Source organism: Peromyscus californicus, unplaced genomic scaffold (genome assembly GCF_007827085.1).
Source record: "Peromyscus californicus insignis strain IS unplaced genomic scaffold, ASM782708v3 Scaffold_11__1_contigs__length_118956290, whole genome shotgun sequence".
Lineage (NCBI taxonomy): Eukaryota > Metazoa > Chordata > Mammalia > Rodentia > Cricetidae > Peromyscus > Peromyscus californicus.
The window spans coordinates 51,892,465-51,911,975 of NW_026294402.1; the positions used below are offsets into that span (position 1 = coordinate 51,892,465).

The 19,511-nt window shown below is 48.3% G+C and overlaps 1 protein-coding gene across 7 annotated transcripts in view; it reads right to left on the reverse strand.

The window, feature by feature from the left end:
• Nucleotides 1-18,622, reverse strand: part of Ppcdc (phosphopantothenoylcysteine decarboxylase) — a 35,961-nt gene extending 17,339 nt beyond the window's left edge. For 3 of the 7 annotated variants that reach the window (XR_008223056.1, XM_052761742.1, XM_052761711.1), the window contains exons 1-5: nucleotides 18,216-18,622; nucleotides 17,350-17,497; nucleotides 16,046-16,108; nucleotides 14,455-14,688; nucleotides 13,666-13,848 (exon numbers count right to left, since the gene is read on the reverse strand). Coding sequence is in view for 6 of the 7 variants with exons in the window: in XM_052761742.1 (XP_052617702.1) it covers nucleotides 13,666-13,800 (135 nt within the window). In the remaining variant the exon portion in view is untranslated. The other 4 variants (XM_052761726.1, XM_052761720.1, XM_052761735.1 and 1 more) reach the window with 4 other exon arrangements.
• Between the last annotated feature and the right edge of the window lie 889 nt (nucleotides 18,623-19,511).

Sequence of the window (19,511 nt, forward strand, 5' to 3'; positions counted from 1 at the left end):
TCACTTGCCACTCAGGCAGTAGAGTGAGTCCAGAGGCAGTGGTAGGCGGACAATGGGAAAAAACTCAAGCTTACCATAGGCAGGAGAGACCAACAGGGAGACTCACAGGACCAAGCTCTATGGCAACAGCTTGCTTGCTACGGGCCAAGGCATTGACAGCTGTGTGTGCATCCAATGTCAGTCTCCATGCTCCACTGAGAGAGCAGAGTCCCCTCACCTACTTCAGGAACAAGGCCTGGGTGTGGGACAGGGCCTCAGGCTACAGACAGGCTCTGGGAAAATGAAGTCTGTGCCCTCCACGGGGGAGAACGAGTGTGTCTTCACCTTGTCAATGACTGAGAAAGCGCTGATACAAACCAAAAGGTGTTTAGTCTGTGTGATAGAACATGGCCTGGAGAAACAGTCCAGGAGGAAGTCACTGCGTGAGGCAGGGAGTAGAAAGCCACACCTTAGGAGAATCCACGGAGGCAGGAAAGGACATACATCCAGGAGGACAGAAAGCACCATTGACAACCAGGGCTTTGTGCAAAGGCCACAGTGTCTGAGCAGAGCTAGCCCTTAGCCTGGACAGGGTTCTAAGCAGTTCTAGCCCATGTGTAAGTTGGAAGATTTCAAACTCCAGTTTCCTGCCTGCTAGAGAAACACTGAACGCTCTGATGCTGCCGGATCCGAATTCCTGCTTGATAAGAACTGTCAGTGTCCGGTCAAGGCCGCCTCTTTGCACACAGTCTGGTCAACACTCCTTCCCACCTAGAACCTTTCTCCCTGTTACACAGAGCAGGGGGTACCATGCTCTGTGAGAACAAAGCTGAGCCAAAAGCAGACATCTGGGAGAGGGAGACTGAGGAGGGGCTGCAGGTCTCGGGTCCCCAGCATTATTGATCTGTCCACTCCGTCTCACTTCTTCTACCTATCATCCCTAGTCCCACACAAAACCTCAGGGATATTTTTAGATATCCTTTAGACCAAACCATCACTGAGAGCTGAAGGCCTCTCTAAGACACCTACAAACAAGCCTGCCAGTTCTAAGCAATGGCAAATGAACAGGGCTGCCCTGTCCCTCCACGGAAAGCAGCCATGGAGTACAGCTTGGACCCACCAAGGCAGGGAGAGCAGAGGAGTGGGGAGACCATGCTAGGGGGCTTCATGTTTTCATGGCAAAGACACAAGTTAATGAAAAGGCCAACTACGGGCTTAATAAGTTACACCATGAGAAGAACGATAGACAACCTCAATCATGCATAACTTTCCAACTAGGAGAAGAAATTTCAGTCTACACAGTAAAGGACAGGTCAGGAAAAGCAGCAGAGAGAAGACACACCAGGTAGAAAGTACTAAATCAAATGACAGAGGTAGCCACAGATGGGGCACATACCTGCAATCTCAGCACTCAAAAGGCAAAGGCAGCAGGATTATGAGTTCAAGGCCAGCCTGGGCTACATAGTGAGGCTCTATAGAGGACTGGGCATGTAGCTCAGTTGGTAGAGTGCTTGTCTAACTTGCACAAAGTCCTAAGTTTGATCCCCACACGGCATAAAGCCAGGCATGATGGCACACACCTATAACCCTCCACTCAGGAGGTGGAGACAGAAGATCAGAAATTCAAGGTACTTGTGGCAATAGTGATATACAGTTCCAGGCCATCCAGGGATACATAAGGCTATATTAAGTAAAAAAAAAAAAAAAAAAAAAGAGGGAGGTTGGGCAGAGAAGGATTAGGGAGTAGGCTCAGTAGTAGAGGCCCTGGGTTCAATTTCCAACACTGAAAAAATACAGATGACAGAATTAAGTCCAAGTGTGATAAATATAAATATATAATAGCCTACACTCCCGATCAAAATACACAGTTTCTCAGCTGGCGGGATGGCTCAGTGGGTAAAAACACTTGCCACTAAACCTCGACATGAGTTCAATCCCTGGGATCCGATACTGGAAAAAGAGAGCTGACTCCCTCAAGTTATCCTCTCATCTCCACATACGTGCAGTGCACGTACACAGACACGACCAATACATACAAACGTAAAACAAAACCACATCCTCATTCAAACTGGGTGCAGTGGCACACGCTCATAACCCCAGCTTTTCAGAAGACCACGGCAGGACGCTAAGAAGTCTGTCTCCAAATAAGATAGTAAAGGGCTGGCAATGCAGCTCATCGGTAAAGTGTTGGCCTAGCATGTGTGAGCCCTTCGTTTGATATTCAATACTGCAAATAAAATAATAATAATAAAACAAGCTTCCAGCCAAGTGAAGTAAATAAAACTCTCAAGAGCAGAGGAGGAAATGGCAGCAGTTGAGACTTGTCAACACACTTCTGGAAAACTAGAGTGGAAGGAAACATTAGCAGATGAGATTAGAAGACCGAACACCAAGAGCCCACAACACGCTGCAAACAAGCCTACCAGAGGAAAGGAGGGGGACAGCTCAGGGCCCAGAGACGTGGGGGGGTACCTTGGAGGGCAGGCAGGAAGTGGAGCTGAATGCAGGACTGTTCCACCTCCTACAGGCAGTTAAAGCCTCCCAGCCTCCATCCCAAGGTAGCAGCCAGACATTAACAGCCATCAGAGCTGTCAAACAGAGGCCAAACAGCCCCGGGCTGGAAGTGCTTCTACAGAATGCCCAGACATTGGAAGACTCTTCTCCACCTGAGCCCTCAACACTGGCTCTACAGGTGGAGACGAGACTCGTGAGGGCTTTTCTGGAAAACACAAATGGCCCTGGGACTACTAGGGGGGTGCAGGGAAGGAAGTTTTGAGGTATTAAATTCTGAGGACCCCCCAACAGAATCATTCATTCCCAGCTGAGTCCTGGCAATGGAGAGAAGTTTCCGGCCAGCTTTTCAAAGCCGAATAAGTATAGCCAAAGAACAGCAGACATTTGAAGAAAACCCTCCAGGTCAGGGAACAAGATTAAACAACTGAACAGAAGACAGAAACTCATAGACAATGCAGAGAGAAGACTCAGCTGAGGGATGCACCCAAAAAACAAGAGCATAGTGCTGTTTTTTTTCTCTTTATGTATATGGGTGTTTTGCCTGTATGTATATCCATGAAACATGTGCATGCAATGACTTCAAAGGCTAGAAAAGAGCATCAGATGCCCTAGGACTGGAGTTATAGACAGCTGTAAGCTGCTGTGTGAGTGCTGGGAATTGGAACCAGGTCCTCTGTAAGAACAGACAGTGTCTTAACTGATGAGCCATCTCTCCAAGCCCCATAGCGCTATTTTTTTTAAAGAACTATTTAGGGAACAAAAATAACTCTGGCAAATTAAAATTATAGTGAAATAAAAAATTCAGTGCACGGGCATGGCAGCTCGCATCTTTAACATCAGCACTGGGTAGTAGAGGCAGTATGATCTGAGAGATCAAGGCCAGCCTGATCTGTAACGAGTTCCCGTCCAGTTTACATAGTGAGACTCTCTCAAAGAGCCAAAAAGTAAATCTTACAATTTTTTAATTCAATGCAAAGCTAGGAATGGTAGTATATACTTGAACAAAAATATAAAACTATGAAAACAGGCCAGCAGGGGGGCTAAATCTGATCAGTAAATTCCGCAAGGAAATAACAGAAAAGGGAGAGGGGGAAAAACCCTGTTTAATTAAGCCTAGAATCCCAGCACTTGGAAAGCTGAGGCAGGAGAACATGACTCTGAGGCTAGCTTGTGGCACACAGTGAGACCCCGGCTCAAAAAGGGGGCGGGGGGGGGGGGGGAGGGAGGAAGGAGAGAGGAGGAGGAGGAGCAGGAGGAAGAAAGAAAATGAATGTACTCAGGAAGCTGAGGCAGGAGGATCATGAGTTCCAGGAAAACCTGAGATACAGAGAGACCCTGTCTCAAAAACAAATGCACAACAACAAAACACAGCCCCCAAGTGGCTCCTTTTGCAGCCATGATTCCCACCAATGTATAAGGGGTTTGCAATCAGCAAAAACTCACCAAGTCCTCATCCATGCTACTACTAAGGCCACACCCAGGCTTGTAATCCCTCAGGGTTTTCTCATAAGTCCCCACACTTACCAGAGTTGGCTCACTGTTTGCTTGGTCTACGGCAGCTCCTAAAACCCTACTCCTGCTGCTCCTCATGGCCCACTCTCAGCCTGTGCCCCCATCAGTAGCCCCCAAAGACACTGATGAGAACAAGAGACCTTCCACAAGGCTCACACGCTAGGGGAAGGGAAGAGGGATGCAAGAGAATCAAGACTGGATCCTTCTGTGTGTGACACAAGGTCTCAAGTACCCCAGGCTGGCCTTCAACTCCCTATGTAGCCAAAGATGAACCTGAACTTCTAATCCTCCCGAATGTTGGGATTATAGAGTTGTACCATCACACACATTTTACGTGGGATTGACAAAGGCCTTTGAGCAGGTTCTCTTCCAACTGAGCTACATCCCGTATGAGAACGGCCTCTTTCACTGGTTAGAAACAGTCTAATATTGCCAGGTGTTCGAGGATGATGTCCATTATAGATCTCATGTAGGGCTAGGAGATACAGCCAGTGAGAGAAAGCTTACCTAATGTGTGAGGCCCCAGATCCTAATCCTAGGTCCTAAAGAAACACACACACACACACACACACACACACACACACACACACACACACACACACAAAACAAAACTTCACCTAAACCCAAAAATACTATCCCAAATCTCAAATCTAAGATACAACTGACAGGCTGAAGAGAGGGTTTACTGCTCTGGCAGAGTACTTGGGTTTGGCTCCCAGCATCCACACGGCAGCTTGAAACTATCTGCAACTCCAGTACCACAGGACCCAACGCCCTCTCCTGTATAGGCCCTGCACACACTAAGACATGAGTAAAACGGATACTGCCAAGCCTGCTCCCAGTGAGCCTCACAGAACTCACCTCTTTATTTATTTATTTTATTTTATTTTTATTTGAGACATTGTCTCACTATGTAGTCCTGGCTGGCCTGGAGCTCAGGCACACACCACCTGCCTTGTTTTAAGACAAGATTTCGTGCAGCCCAGATTAGCCTCAAACTTACACAATGCGGTAAGGGGCTTTTAGCTTTCATTTCTAAGAGCTTCCCCCCTATCCCGAACACCAGGCTCCTCTTTCTCTACTCAGAACTCTTGGAAAGCTGCCTCTTGAAGCTCTGAGGGCTCCACTCCAACACCCAAGCCTCCTGTGAGCTCTAAGGAAAAACTCGCCTAGGGCTAGCTCAGAAATACTCCCAGATTGGTACTGTCCTTGTTCAGGGGGTCCTCTGGCTCTCCTGGCTCTTCACTAGGTTTTCTCTCTATGTGCCATTCAATGTTTCAGAGCCTGTATGGTGCCTTCCCACATACCCACCACCTCCTGAGGATCTCCAACCAGGCATCCTTTTGGCCTCCTATCCTAAGCAACAACTCTGCTTGAGATCTTTCCTTCAAGATTTTGTACTACCTCTTGGCCAGTGCACTCTGGCCATCCTTCCAGGGTGTACAGTCACACTGCTAGGGAGCCTCCGGGAACAATGCATTCACCTAAGAATAATGTGAAGAACATGTGACAGGAAGGTCCTTCCCTGTGCCCTTCCCCAAGCCTAGAGTTACTGGACAAGCCCAGGCTAGTTTCTCTGGTTTTAAAGGGATGCCACTTGATCTGAATCATCAGCCATATGGGTTTCGTTATTTCATCTTCATTCACTTAAAAAGGTCCTGAGAGCGAAGGGTTGGGTAGGTTCTGGATCAGCACTCTTGCACATGCACGTGCACACACATACACACACACTATAGACTATTTACTCATTCATTCATTCACATCAGGCAATAAATGCCAAGGGGTTCTAGCAGTGCAGAAAATGCCCTAAGGGCAGGAACCCCCAATGCTTTTTCTGAAATCTCTGTGGGTTCTAGTGGAACAGAACTGGGCAGCCAAATGTTCTCCCCCATACTGCATAACTTCTGAGAGTCAGCTCTGTGCTTGGTCCCCTAGAGATCCCTCTTAGATTAGGTTTTGTGTTGAGTATTTTTAACCTGTACTTCTTTGTGTGATGTGACTGAAGCCTGGCCAGACACGATTGCATAAGCTGTCTGCATTTTGTCTAGCATTTATAGAGATTCCTTCCTGAAACCAGTTCACAAGTCTGCTTTCCTTTTCTCTGCTGAATCTGGAGTCTGGGGCTCCTAGAGAGTTGCGGGGGGAGGGGGAGGGGGGGGGAGACAGGGGTAATGGAGACAGAATTTGCAGTGATACCTCCACCTCTACTTTAGGCCCCTGATCTGGTCCAGGTTATGGCGGAGATCAAGGAAATCTGTGTGGAAATACTTCACGGTCATAGCGTGAGAGAAACTCCATGGCCAGAGTCTCCACCTCTATCCTTGGTGTCTACTAGAAGCCAGTAGCATGACCATCCTTAGTTATGACAACCAAAACCTGTCTCTGGACATTGTTCACTGTTCCCCAGAGACACAACTGCTCTAATGGAGAACCAGGAACCTACAACATTATCCAGTAAGAACTCAACAGCAATAATGGAAACGCCTTACCAGTTCTGTCCAGTGTGGTCACCACCAGTTATAGGTGGCCACTGAGTACTTGAAATCTCTGCACAAGCAGAGATGAGTGGGTATTTCTAGCACTGCATGTGCGTGTGATGATGTCCCCACGGGAACAGAGGACTTTAAAGAGAAAATGCCTGCTGTATTAGGTACTTTACTGCTGCTGTGGTAAACCACTACGACCAAGGCAACTTAGAGAAGGAAGGGTTTATCTGAGCTTATGGTTCCAGAGGGATGAGAGTCTATCACCATTACTGTGGGGAAGAGCAGAAGCAGGTAGACACGGCAACTGGAATAGCAAACAGAGAAGGATGTGAATCTTTGAATTCTTAAAGCCTGCCCCCAGTGACATACTTCCAGTAAGACCACACCTCCTAAATTGACTGAATAGCCCCACCAACTGTGGACCAAATATTCCAGTGCCTGAGAGTATGAGGAACAGCTCATTCAAACAACATCTGCCATGTACGTACCCTGTGATGAGACGATGCATCAGAGCTGTAGCTTTGGGCCTCTTGGTTGGTGCATACAGTAATGGACCCTGACACTGAGTCAACAGATACTAACCCAGCATGTTCTAGATCTGTGCCTATGTTCTAGTGGTCAGACAAGCTGCCACTAACCCAGGGATAAGAGTGACAGATATACCCCAGGAAAAAAGACTCCTGATGTCCAGAGTAGTAGCTGGCACACAGGAGACGGGGCTATGGAGGAGGTGGCCTCATGAACAAAGCCCTGAGTGAGCATGCTGATCTCTCATAAGGAGAGACGACTCGGCATGTGTTTACCTATTACCATACATAGGCCACAGGGGCCAGAGCCCTCAGTCCAGCTGAGCCGAGCAAGAAAGTGCAGCATATATAATCATGACCATAGAACAAGACAGGCAGAGGCTAGTTCACAACTTCCTGAGTTCAAGTAGAGAAAACCCATGGTGGAGACCTGAGCTCCCCAAGTTCACTCACAACAGGAATCAGCAAAACCTTGTTTTGCCACCTTACTCACTGAGAGGTCTTGGGCAGGATAGGTTCACCTTACTCACTGAGAGGTCTTGGGCAGGATAAGTTCCTCTCTGACATGGTTTCTGAGGGGGTCTTCTGGCTCACTAGGATGACCCAGTCTTTTTATGACCCTTTTCCTTTACCCGGCAGGCTCTACGGGGAAAGTCTCTTGCTGGCCTGTTTCACAGTCACACACACACACACACACACACACACACACACACACACACACACACACACCTCACTGCAGCACCAATCCTGCTGTGCCCGTCCCCAAGACAGGAAAACGATAAAGATAAAACCACCTTCTGTATGGGTTTTCCACAGACGTACTGTCCTGGGCCCAGAGATGGCTGCCTCTGACCCTGCCCATGGCGTTCGTTCCCTAGAACTGCAGGTGAGAAGCCTGCAGGTAGAGGAAGTAGGGGCCAGCCAAGCCAGCTGAGGCACAAATACAAGTCTCAGAGTTGCCATACCAAGATCACAGGTGGCTGCTGCCTAGAAATTAACTAGAAAGAAGGGAGAACCCAAGCCAAGCCTGGTTTCTCCTGCTCACCTCTCCTTGACGAATACTTAAAACAAACTAACCAACAAACAAAAAAGCAGAGCCTCCCGGCACAGTCCTGTCATTCAAGCCACCAACGCCATTCTGAGCTACACAGCAAGAATCTGCCTCGATTCACACACACACACACACACACACACACACACACACACACACATATACAGACACACACACAGACACACACATACACACACACAGACACACACACAGACACACAGACATACACACAGATACACACAGATACACACATATACACACACACATACACAGACACACACACATACACATATATACACACACACATACACATACATGTACACACACACACAGACACACACACATACATACACACACACATACATACATACACACACACACACACACACACACACACACACAAATATAAGCAAAGGGCCGGTGGGCAAAGCTGATGCCTAAGTTTGATTCCTAGGACCTGCACTGTAAAAGTGAAGAACCAACTCCTGTGAGTTGTCAACAGACTTCCACACAGGCTCCATAGCACATGCACACTGGCACACACACACACACACACACACACACACACACACACACACACACACAAATAAATGTAAATTTTAAAAAAATTTAAGGAAGAAAAACAAAAAGAATGTTCTATAATACGCCCCACCTCAGATTTCACTGTCTTAAAGAACACAAGTACACACATAGGTTAGAAAACAAAATTTAACATAATAACACAAAATGAAGCCTATCTCCCTCCACAACTACCTCCAAAGGGAAAAAACTGCAGGTAACCTTAGACATGTAAACATTTGAAGGCATCATATTATATATATTAAGAGCCAACAAATGTTTTTTAGAATGGGTCGGAGACTCTTTGAACTTTGTCCCAACTGACAAGCTCAGAGGTAGCCACAGGCAATAGGTCGGTATATGCAATTGTGAAAAATAATGCATGAAATATTACAGCTCTTGATTCCAATTCCCTGTCATTTAAAAAATTCTTTATTTATTAGGGTGGGGTGTGCCATGGTATGTGTGTGGTCAGAGGACTCTTCGGAGTTGGTTCTTTCCTTCCATCTTTATATGAGGATTGAACTCAAGGGATCATCTTGTGTTGCTGGGCCATCTCACCTGGCCCGACACTTTTTAAATTTTTTGTTTTGTTTTGTTTTTTTCAAGACAGGGTTTCTCTGTGTAGCCCTGGCTGTCCTGGAACTTGCTCTATAGACCTGGCTGGCCTCAAACTTGGAGATCCACCTGCTTCTGTCTCCCAAGTGCTGGGATTAAAGGTGTGTGCCACCACCACCCAGCTAAATATTTTATTTTTAAAGTTTTAATTGTTAGGTAGGGCTAGAGAGATGGCTCAGCAGTTAAGAGCACTGGCTGCTCTTCCAGAGGTCCTAGGTTCAATTATCAGCAACCACATGGTGGCTCACAACCATCTGTAATGAGATCTGGTGCCCTCTTGTGGCATGCATGCAGATAGAGCACTCATATACATAAAATAAATAAACCTTTAAAAAAAAGTTTGAATGTGTGTGTATGTGTGTGTGTGTGTGTGTATGTGAGAGAGAGAGAGAGAGAGAGAGAGAGAGAGAGAGAGAGAGAGAGAGAGAGAGAGAGCGCGAATGGGGATTCACAGAGGTCTGATCTGATCTCTAGAAGCTGGAGTTACAGGTAGGCGTGAGTCACTCAACATGGAAACAAACTCAGGTCCTCTGGAAGAGCAGGATGCACTCTTTTTTTTTTTTTTGGAGCTGAGGACCGAACCCAGGGCTTGCGTAAGCTCTACCACTGAGCTATATCCCCAGCCCCCCCGTCTGCACTCTTAACCACTGAGCCACTATCAGTCCCAAGGATGTGAGGAGAAAGACCACCGACCCAAATCATCATGGCCAAATTAATTAAAGCAAGCAATTAATTAAAGCAAGGTTTTTTATTTGTGTACATGGGCTGCCTCCCCCTAAGGCAGGGTTTGAGAGGTCAGAATTAGATGTGAGGAAGACAAGGTTTTTAGAGCTCAGAGGTAGGGGGTTTTCAATGGAGGATTTGGTGGGCAAAATAGATGGGCTGGGGTTACAGGAACAGATTATCATAACAAGTTAGTCCTAACGACCTCCTGAAACAAAGATATGGTTGCAAGGTGGCCGTAACAACAGGTAGTCATAATAAGGTAGCCACAGCAATCTTCTGAAACAAAGCAGGGTTGCAGGATAACTGGTTATTATCTTTTTGAAACAGAGGCATGATTTCTGTTCCTGGAACAGGCGGTATATAGAACCATTTAAGGTTACAGGTGGGGCATAGCCCATCTGCTCCTCCCATCTTTGGGATGGCCCACACTAGTAGGAAGGGATCACTTCATTGTTCCAATCCACTTGAGAAACCCACTCAGAGGCTGCACTGTGAGTACACCATAGCTCTGTACTGTTGGACTCAGGGTTTGTTTTCAATTGTTTTGAAATCATCAACAATGTTATAATGAGTATTCTTGTACATAGGTGAACTTTTGCAACCGCAAGATTTAATTCATAAAGGCTATGAGCATTTAAAACTTTTCTGTATACTGACAAACTAACTAGAAAAGCAGAATCTACTTCCTAAGACCCTCCTTCCTCATCTTCAGCCCTGGGTGTCCTGATGGACGTGCTAGAAACTTATCTTTCTATCAACCCAAGGACTAGCAACTCCCTCCCTCTGGCTCTCAGACCCGCTGCCACCTGTCCTGAAAGTCACTGTGGTGTCTCTGTCTTCTGTTCCCAGGTCAGGTCAGACTTGCCCACCAGGTGCAAATGCTGAGTTGACAACCTGGATGAAAATGCTGTCCGCAACAGTAACAATTATGGAGTTGCACAACATTCTCCTAGATAGCCTTTGGCCCTGGTCCTGGGGGTCTTGCAATCTGGGCACAACAGTAACAATTATGGAGTTGCAAAACATTCTCCTAGATAGCCTTTGGCCCTAGCCCTTCTGCCTTCATATCTAGAATCTTCTAATACCAGAGCCAAAAAGACCCCCGGGGTAGATGACTGCAAGCCTGCCTTGTGTGCACTGCACGGATAAAATGACTAAGGCTAAGAAAGGAAACAAAACCATAAGTAAATCAGCTCAGAGTCCCGGCAGCAGGACCTCTATGTCTTCCCTTTTCTTTCTTTCTTTTGAGACAGGGTCTTACATAGGCCAGACTGGCCTCAAACTGGTTATGTAGCTAAGGATGATCTTGAACTTCTGATCTTCCTGCCTCTGTGCTAGGATTACTGGCTTGCACTCCACTCTTGATTTTAGGTGGTGCTAGAGACAGTTCCAGGACTCTGTGCATGCTAGGCAAGTAGTCCCCCAGCTGAGCCACATTTCTAGGCTTTATTATTTTTTTCAAGGCAGGGTCTCCTGCAGCTGAGGACAATTCCTGTTCCTCCTGCCTCTACTTCCCAAGTGCTGGGACTACAATGTGTGCTACCAGGTCTGGCTCAGATCCTCTCTCCTCCCACCCCCTGCTCTCTTACTCTTCTGACTAAAAAAAAAGGTGCCTGGCTTTGCTGGTGACATCCCTCAAGTGTTTTGGTAAGACCAGCAGCTGAGTCCACCACTTACCCCTGCTGACTCCATTGCACAGGCCCTCACATCTCTCTGACCTGCTCTGGGGCGATGGCACAGCCTCCAGGCCGGTGGCTCTCCCAGGACACCTGCACATGCTGGCATGCCAGGCGTGGATGCAGAAGGGCCAGCTACCTGCAACCCACCCCCAGATGCTTATGGACTATTCACAAGCTGACTGTCCTCAAGAGAGCCGGGGAAACCCTTCTTCACATGAATGATCAGCCCAGCAAAGAGCTGAGGGTGATTACTCAAGAGACCTAGACTGCACTATAAAGAGGCACTGGGAAGCTCAGTACCCCCAGGGAAGAAACTGGAGAGAGGCCTGCCGGGAAGGGAGGGAAAGGAGGGAAGGGGCCACCCCTGGTTACCAACACCTCACAAAGCCCCACGGGCAAAGCTAGCTTTAGCCTGCTGCCAACCTTCAGGATGAGGACACGGGGACCCTCACATACGAAAAGGAGCTGTATGTAGTTCCAGGGGCTTTTCCTATGTTGGCGTCTCAACAATCTCAATACCTAAAGCCATTTGTGGCCCAAAGGCTGTGACACAGAGCAGAGGAGGGGTGCCAAACAGGAAACACACACTGGTAAGTGCTTCCGTGTGCCAACCTCTGAGCCAAGCTGCTGTCAAACTGTCCTCTGCCCTCCCTCCACACTTGGGGAATGGGCAGGAGGACTCATCCCAACTTTGAAACAAGAAAGGCAGGCTCTTAAGAGTCAAGTGACGGGAGACCTCCACAGTTCAGTGCCCTCTGGCTGCCTCACTTGGGCTCCAACCCCAGCCAGAGAAAGAGCGGGCCAAGGCCTGCTCCAGACATAGCCTGTCCTCTCTCCCAAGGGCCCAGGCTAAAAAAGCCTGGGGTGGGTGGAGCCACCACCCAGCAGGCAGCCCTTTCCTCACACCCCCACACATGCGTGGGCTGGGAGGAAGTGGTGGAGTTCCCATCCCTTGTGCTCTGAGGCTGCCCATCTGTTTCCTGGGATAGGACTCCCTACCCCCATCCTCCGACCCGGAAACTCACTTGCTCTAGGGCTATGGGAAAAGGAACTATTAGAGTCCCTCTCTCCCCAGGGGGTGGTGACAGCCTCAGAACCCCTTTCCAGGCCTCCTGCCCTCCAGGCTCTTGCTAATCAGCTCCTACCAACAGCTCTGGGCTCCTGATGCAGAGAGCAGCCATGAGATTCTCCCTTTTCCTGACTGTGGCATGGTTGGCATCTTCTTCACCTATTTCAGCCTGCGGGGAGGGAGGGACTTGGAGAGAGGAGGCAACATTCTGGGTAGAAGTTAGTAGAAAGTAAAGAAACAAGTCTTTCCAGTCCCCCACTGGAAGGCCCCATAACGGTCATCTATGTGAGAGGAGCGCCCTCTGGGGGACATGCAAGATACAGCCGCTAGGGGGCCCCCACCTCAGGGGTTCTGCTGACACAGGGAAATGAATCTCTCCTTGTCTTGACAATGTCTGCCCCACAGAACCAGCGGTGGGTTCACCAGGCGGTGCCAGTGCAGCCTATGGTCCTATGACCTAGGAGCTGGAAAGGAGAGTAAAACCACCCAGGCTGGGACAGGCAGGGAAGGTGTGTAGACTTGAAAGGTGAAGAGAAGGGCAGTTATAGGCAGGGGCCAACCCAAAGCAGTGGGCGTTAGGTGGGACACAGGAGCAGCAGGAGGCTATATGACCACAGAGATTCTGGGGAAGTGAGACATCTACCTGCTGGAGCTAGCAATATTTCAGTCTTTGAACTTCCGTTCCTGAATCCTAAGATATAAAACTAGTCAAAGTGGAGGTGGCTCTGCCCACAAAAACCTCATTTAATCTAGGTTCTGCTTATCTTGTACACTAGTCTGTCTCCTGTGTGCCCCCCACACCAGCACACATAGACGCCTTCCGACTTCCTGCTTACACACCAGGATTAAGGAAAAGACCAGCCTATTCACTGCAGAAGTGGTTTGGCCCGGGAGCACTGACTCCCTAGGCCAGAAGCCACTCCACTCATCTTGAAAGGATACTCACCCCAGGAATGTCCAAAAGCTTTGACACCAGAAGAGGCAGCTTCAGGGCAGCGACGCTTCCTGTGACACCCACAAGAACATGGAACTTTCTCTCCACTGAGGATATGGCAGCTGGGGATGGGGCCCTCGGTTCCATGTGGGGTCTGGTGGCTTTCTGGGAGCCTGGAAAGCCTGGGTTTAGAATCTAAAATGGAAAAAGGGGTATCATCTTCATTCACAGTCATATGACAAGTGGCCGGTGGTATGCCCTAGACCATCTAGATGCTGGGGCTGCTGTGGGTTTCAACGGTCCCAGTTTCTGAGAGAAGAGAGTGTAACGATCAAGTCAGGCCTCCTCTCCATACAATGCTGTAAGCGCCATACCTGTGCCATGGCTGCCCAGTGACTGTCCCAGAGATTATGTCACATAAAAATGTCAATCAGGCTGAGCACTTTTTCGGACAGGAGGAAATTACTTCAAAAGGAGAATGGCAGGTCTGGGGAACAAGGTGTAAGTTAAGAGAGAAGTTGAAGAGTCATGAGGGGGTTGGGAAGGGCCAGTCAGGCTGCACGACCAGATCTGTACTGGAATGTCAAGGGTGGTGAGAACCTGGTGCTTTGATGTAAGAAAGATGATACTGGAGCTGGCAGTGTGTGGAGGGGCCATGGCGAGTGGTAGAGACTGAGGAGCTACTACAGTGGGCCTGGCTGGCTAGTGAAGAGGACAGAAAGAGAGGATGAGGTCCAAGGATGCTGTGACACAGAACCGTACCATAGGCAAGAAGGGTGCTTCTGCAGCTAAGAGACTTGCCTGGAACTCTGTCCCGTATCTGTGCACCAGGCTGAGCTCCAAACTACAGATGGACTCCTACGAGCCAAACGCAAAGCAGCAGACCACTCCACAGGAACGGCGGGTTGGGTTCCTCTTCCGGCAAGTGCTTGTGGTACAGGTTGATGAATGCATCAAAGCCTCTACTCCACCAGCTGGGCCAGCACACCTCACTCCATCAGCCACAGTCACTGAGGATTGACTCTGGGCAGAGAACTGTGGAGGATACCTGTCTTTAGAGACTCTGGGGATGAGTCTGAGATGGCCCTTTTCTAGAATGAACCTATCTAATGATTTCTCACTCGGTTTATACATCAGTTTCCTTTGCCTCTCCCCTACCAGCCATTTCCCTAAATGAGCAGATTAATCACCAGCCACCACTCCCCTCACTCTCACAGTCCTAAACATCTGATGAATGAATAAATTATGGACAGAGAGCTGTCCCGTGAAGCAGGAGTTTTGGGTCCTGTCCAAGATTGTACTCCTGACCTGGTATATGACCTTGGGTCAAAATCATTCCCTCCCCAAAACTCTTTGTTCATGTGAAAAACACAGGGTTAGGAAGAACTGGTTTCTGAAGCCTCCTCCAGTACAACCTGAGTCAACACAAAAGACAGAGGTAAGTGTCTCTTTCTACAAGACAGAAAACCCTAGAAGATGTACTCCAAAAGATCATGATCGCCATGGAAGGAGAACCTAGTAGCTCCCTCCAAGCCTGGGTACCCAAAGGAGCCTCTGTTTGGCATTTGCCTGTAACATTTAGGCATATACCAAAAGAGCTGAGGGGATGCTCAATTCTCAAAGGAATTAAGCACAGACTGGTTCCCTGGGCATGATTCTCACCCCTAAAGTTCAACTTGCCAACACTTTTTAAAGATTTGTTTTATTTATATATTTATTGTTTATGTGTTTTGTTACTGTTAGGTGTTTTGACTGTATGCATGTCTGTGCATCAGCTGTGTGCAATGCCCACAGAGGCCAGAAGAGGATGTCAGATCACATGGAACTGGAGTTACAGATGGTTATGAGTTGCCAGGTGGGTTTAGGGAATCAAACCCAGGTCCTCTGCCAGAGAAGTATGTGCTCTCTTAATCACCTAGGCTTTTCTCCATCCCACCCCCCACCCCCTGCCGACAGTACTTTGAATCTTTTCTGTAATTGGAGCCTGAACCAGGACCAGGCTTGTTAGAGAACTGAGTCCTCCAAAAAGTCTGGGGAGCACTGTTGACTGCTGACAAAGTCCACGGGGCCTACTGGCCAGCTTCCCAGAGCATATTGCTATCAGGTGAGAGAGACGTTTGGGTTTTTGTCGTGGTTGTTAAATTATTTTATTTTCACTTTTGTGTCTGTATGTGACTATGTGCACTTGAGTGCAGATGCTCTCAGAGGCCAGAGGCATCCAATCACCTTGGGGTTGGAGTTTTGGGCAGTTGTGAGCTGCCAGACATGGATGTGCATGAAGGTGACTGGAATGGAACTTGGGTCATCTACAAGAGCAATACGTGCTCTTAACCACCGAGCCATCTCTCCAGTTCCATGAGAAGCACCGTCTTGATTCTGCAGCAACACTTACCTGTCCGTCCTCAGACCGTTGTGACCCTGCCCTACTTCAAACGGTGCAAGAACAGGAAGAGTCCTGCAAAACAGAAACACAACTTCATCTCTGCAGTCCCTGAGCCCAAGGATCATGTGACAGAAAGCTAGCTGTCCACTAAACTGGAGACAGGACTCGGCCTTGCTCTGTCCAACTGTCCCCACAGCAGGCACTGTGGCCCAAGACGCACTGCTTCATCTGCTAGTCAAGCTCTGCCCAGGTCCAAAGCCATTCTTCTAAGATGGAGGGGGGCGGGGATGGGAGGGTGGTTGAAAAATAGGAACTAGATTATTTAACCAATATTTGGAAGCAGGGTCAAGTATGTTCAACCTGAGAGTCCCAGGGGGAGTGACAGTTGGCAAGAGTTTGCTCTCCAAGATCAAATTGCAAGCCAATTAAGTCTCTTCCTCCACCCAGATCCTATTAAAGACTTTTTAAATTTTTTATTTATTGACAGTCGGGGTGTCTATGGGCAGCATCTCACTTCCCTGGCTCCTGCCACTCACAGGAACTGTGAGCAGCAGAGAAGAGTGGACAAGCAGGCAGCAGGTCACAACTGAAAGTCTGATTCCCGAGCTCAGGGACCAGGGCAGGCAGTCATGTAGGGGACAGCCACAGGCAGATAACTGCACTTTCTCTATCCTTCAGAAAGATGGGAAGATCCTTTGCTTACACAATAAACATAACCTCCAAAACACAGTACAAGAGAGAAACTCTTTTCTACACTTTAAAATGCTTCATATTTGTGTTTCTTCCTAGCTGGTTAATGATGTACCTTCTGATGCTTTGGAGCACAAGTTTTTCAGCACAATCAATTCCTTTGGCTCTGGAGGGCGGTTAGGATAGCTAACCCTCCATCCTAAACACGGAGTTCACTGGTTTGAGAGGATGAGTCAGTACATGTCTGTGTTCCCTGATCTATGTAACATGTTTGTCCAGATATGTCCAGGAACTGAATATCATAATATCTAATTCTCTCCCACCACTACTGACCACCCTCCCAAGAAAAAACTCAAAAGACAAGATTGTTTTATCATATAATTCAAGGTTCCCCTTAAACTTCCAGAGTCAAACTTGAGTTACTCTTGGCTGGCCTTGAACTTAGTGTTAATTCTTCTTTCCACCCCTCATAGGCTGAGGTACAGGGAGACGCCTATATTACCAATGTGCTGGCTACTGCATTTGCTAGACCAGATTTTATTTTAAGTGGCATATGCAGAAAACACATTTTTTTTTTCATATTTTTACTTGACCTGTACTATAACCACAGAACTTACACTTACTCTTATGTATATTCAAGAAAGTGGGGTTTGATGGCACATGCCTTTAATCCCAGCACTTGTGAAGAAGCAGACAGATTTCCATGAGTTCAAGATCAATGTGGTCTACATAGTAAGTTCTGGGCTAGTCAAGGATACAGAGAGACTCTGTCTTCAACAGAGAAAAAAAGGGAAAAGAAAAAGAATTTAAGATAGTGAGAGCGCACGCGCGCGCGCGCGCGCGCGCGCGCGCGCGCGCACACACACACACACCAGAGAAAAAGGCCTGTGTGTGCCATGTAAGTCTCCTTCTCTGCGTTGAATCAAGGTCAAAGTTTAACTAAAGTTTCAGTTTCGTGGCTATCGGCCAGTAACAAAATGGGCAAGAATGTAGCCAGGAAAATGTCACCACCCTACACCAAAATCCATACCACCCAGCACCTAAACCCGTTTCATGGTAGTAGGAAGAATAAGGAATGTTCGTTCAGTCAAAAGGCTTGGCATTCTAATGGACTTCCCTCAAACCAGAAGTAGGCACGTTTGGCTCTAAAGCTCCTGCAAGTTTCATTTCGGAACCTCTTGAGGACACATGCCGGAGGGGAACCCCCAGCTCCCAAGCACCCATCACTTCCTGAAGCTGGGGATCTCTCCTGCCCCTCTTGCTTCTAATATTCCAATGGTTCAGTGACCAGGAAATTTTTTCCAGCCAAAAACTGCCCCCACTCTAATTTTTAAATGCTGCTCAGCACATTTAGGGATTAAGCAGCTAAACACTCCCAGGGTTTTCCTTTCCCTAGTTTATTAATTTAAAGTACAGTTTGAGGCAAGTTGGCTCGGTAAGGTAGCTTGCAGCCAAGTCTGAGGCCCTGAATATGAGTGACGGGACTTACAGGGTGGAACTGAGTCCCGCAAAGTTGTCCTATGACCTCCACCGGACGCCGTGACAGCACCCCCTCCTTCAAAATGAATGTAATTTTAAAAAGATTGCACTTCGGGACGCTCCTAGATCTCTTTGACGGCAGCTTATGCTGCCGGTTTTCAAAGGTAAGCGTCAAGTGTGGGTGGCCTGCTTGCGCCGCCTTTAAACTAGATTCAACAGCTCTGGTCAAGGACAGAGCACACTGGCAGCCGGCACAGGGGCAGCTGCTAACCCCCAGCTCTGAGCTCGAGGCCACGCCCGTAGCCTCACATCACACACATAACACATCGACCCTCACTCGAACCCACAGCTCGAGGAGCTTCTCCCACCGCCACACCACGCGGGACCCAGGGACATAGCGTCCCTGCCCCTTCCACGGCTCACCCGCGCCAGCCGTGCAAGTATCGCGGTACCTAGGCGCCCTTGCCCTCCAAGTCTAAATGGCACGCGAGAAAGCTACGTGAGCGCATGGCCTTCTGGGAGTCGTAGTCTACTTCTCTGCTTTCTGGGAGTTGTAGTCACCGGAGCGCCCAGCGCTTTGTACATCCCTGGCGCTCGCTCCAGCTCCAGGAGCGACGTAATTGTGTGATTCTCCAACTCCCCCGCGCACCTGTTCAGAACTCAGGCACTTAATACTATTTACCACGCCTGTTCTAAGAGCCAGCTCTGCTCTTGAGACAAACAGGAATACAGAAAATTAGAGGATAAGAATAAGGAAGCTGCAGGATCTAAGCCACAACTCTAAGCAGGAAGGGGTGGCGGTGGGGGCGGTGGTTGATTGGCTGGTCTGGAACGCAGAAATCTGCCTGCCCCTGCCTCTGTCTCTTAAATACTGGGATTAAAGGACAGTGCTACTGCAACCAAGGCTACTTGAGAGGTATCTTGAGGAGTGACCAGCACAGAGGATCTAGACAGCACTCCTAGTGGGCACACCTTTGGCAAAGACTCGGCATGCTGGAATAACTGTCGTCACCCTGCAGCAATCATAGGTCTCAAGAACCTGTGTTCATTGAGGCTACTGAATTAGCTTCAGGTGACCCACCATGGGAGCAGAGGAAGGGCCTGTGTTCCAGTCCTACCACTGCGGGGCATCAACCATCAGGACCTCACTCACTGTTACAGACTTCGTCTACTTCTTCTTCTTCTTAACTGGTAGTTATGGCATTTACCTCATGGCCTACTCAAGGCTGCTTTAGGGAAAGGATCACAGAGAAGTATATGGTTTTTGGCACCACAGAACGCCAGGCCACAGATTCCCTCAACCCAA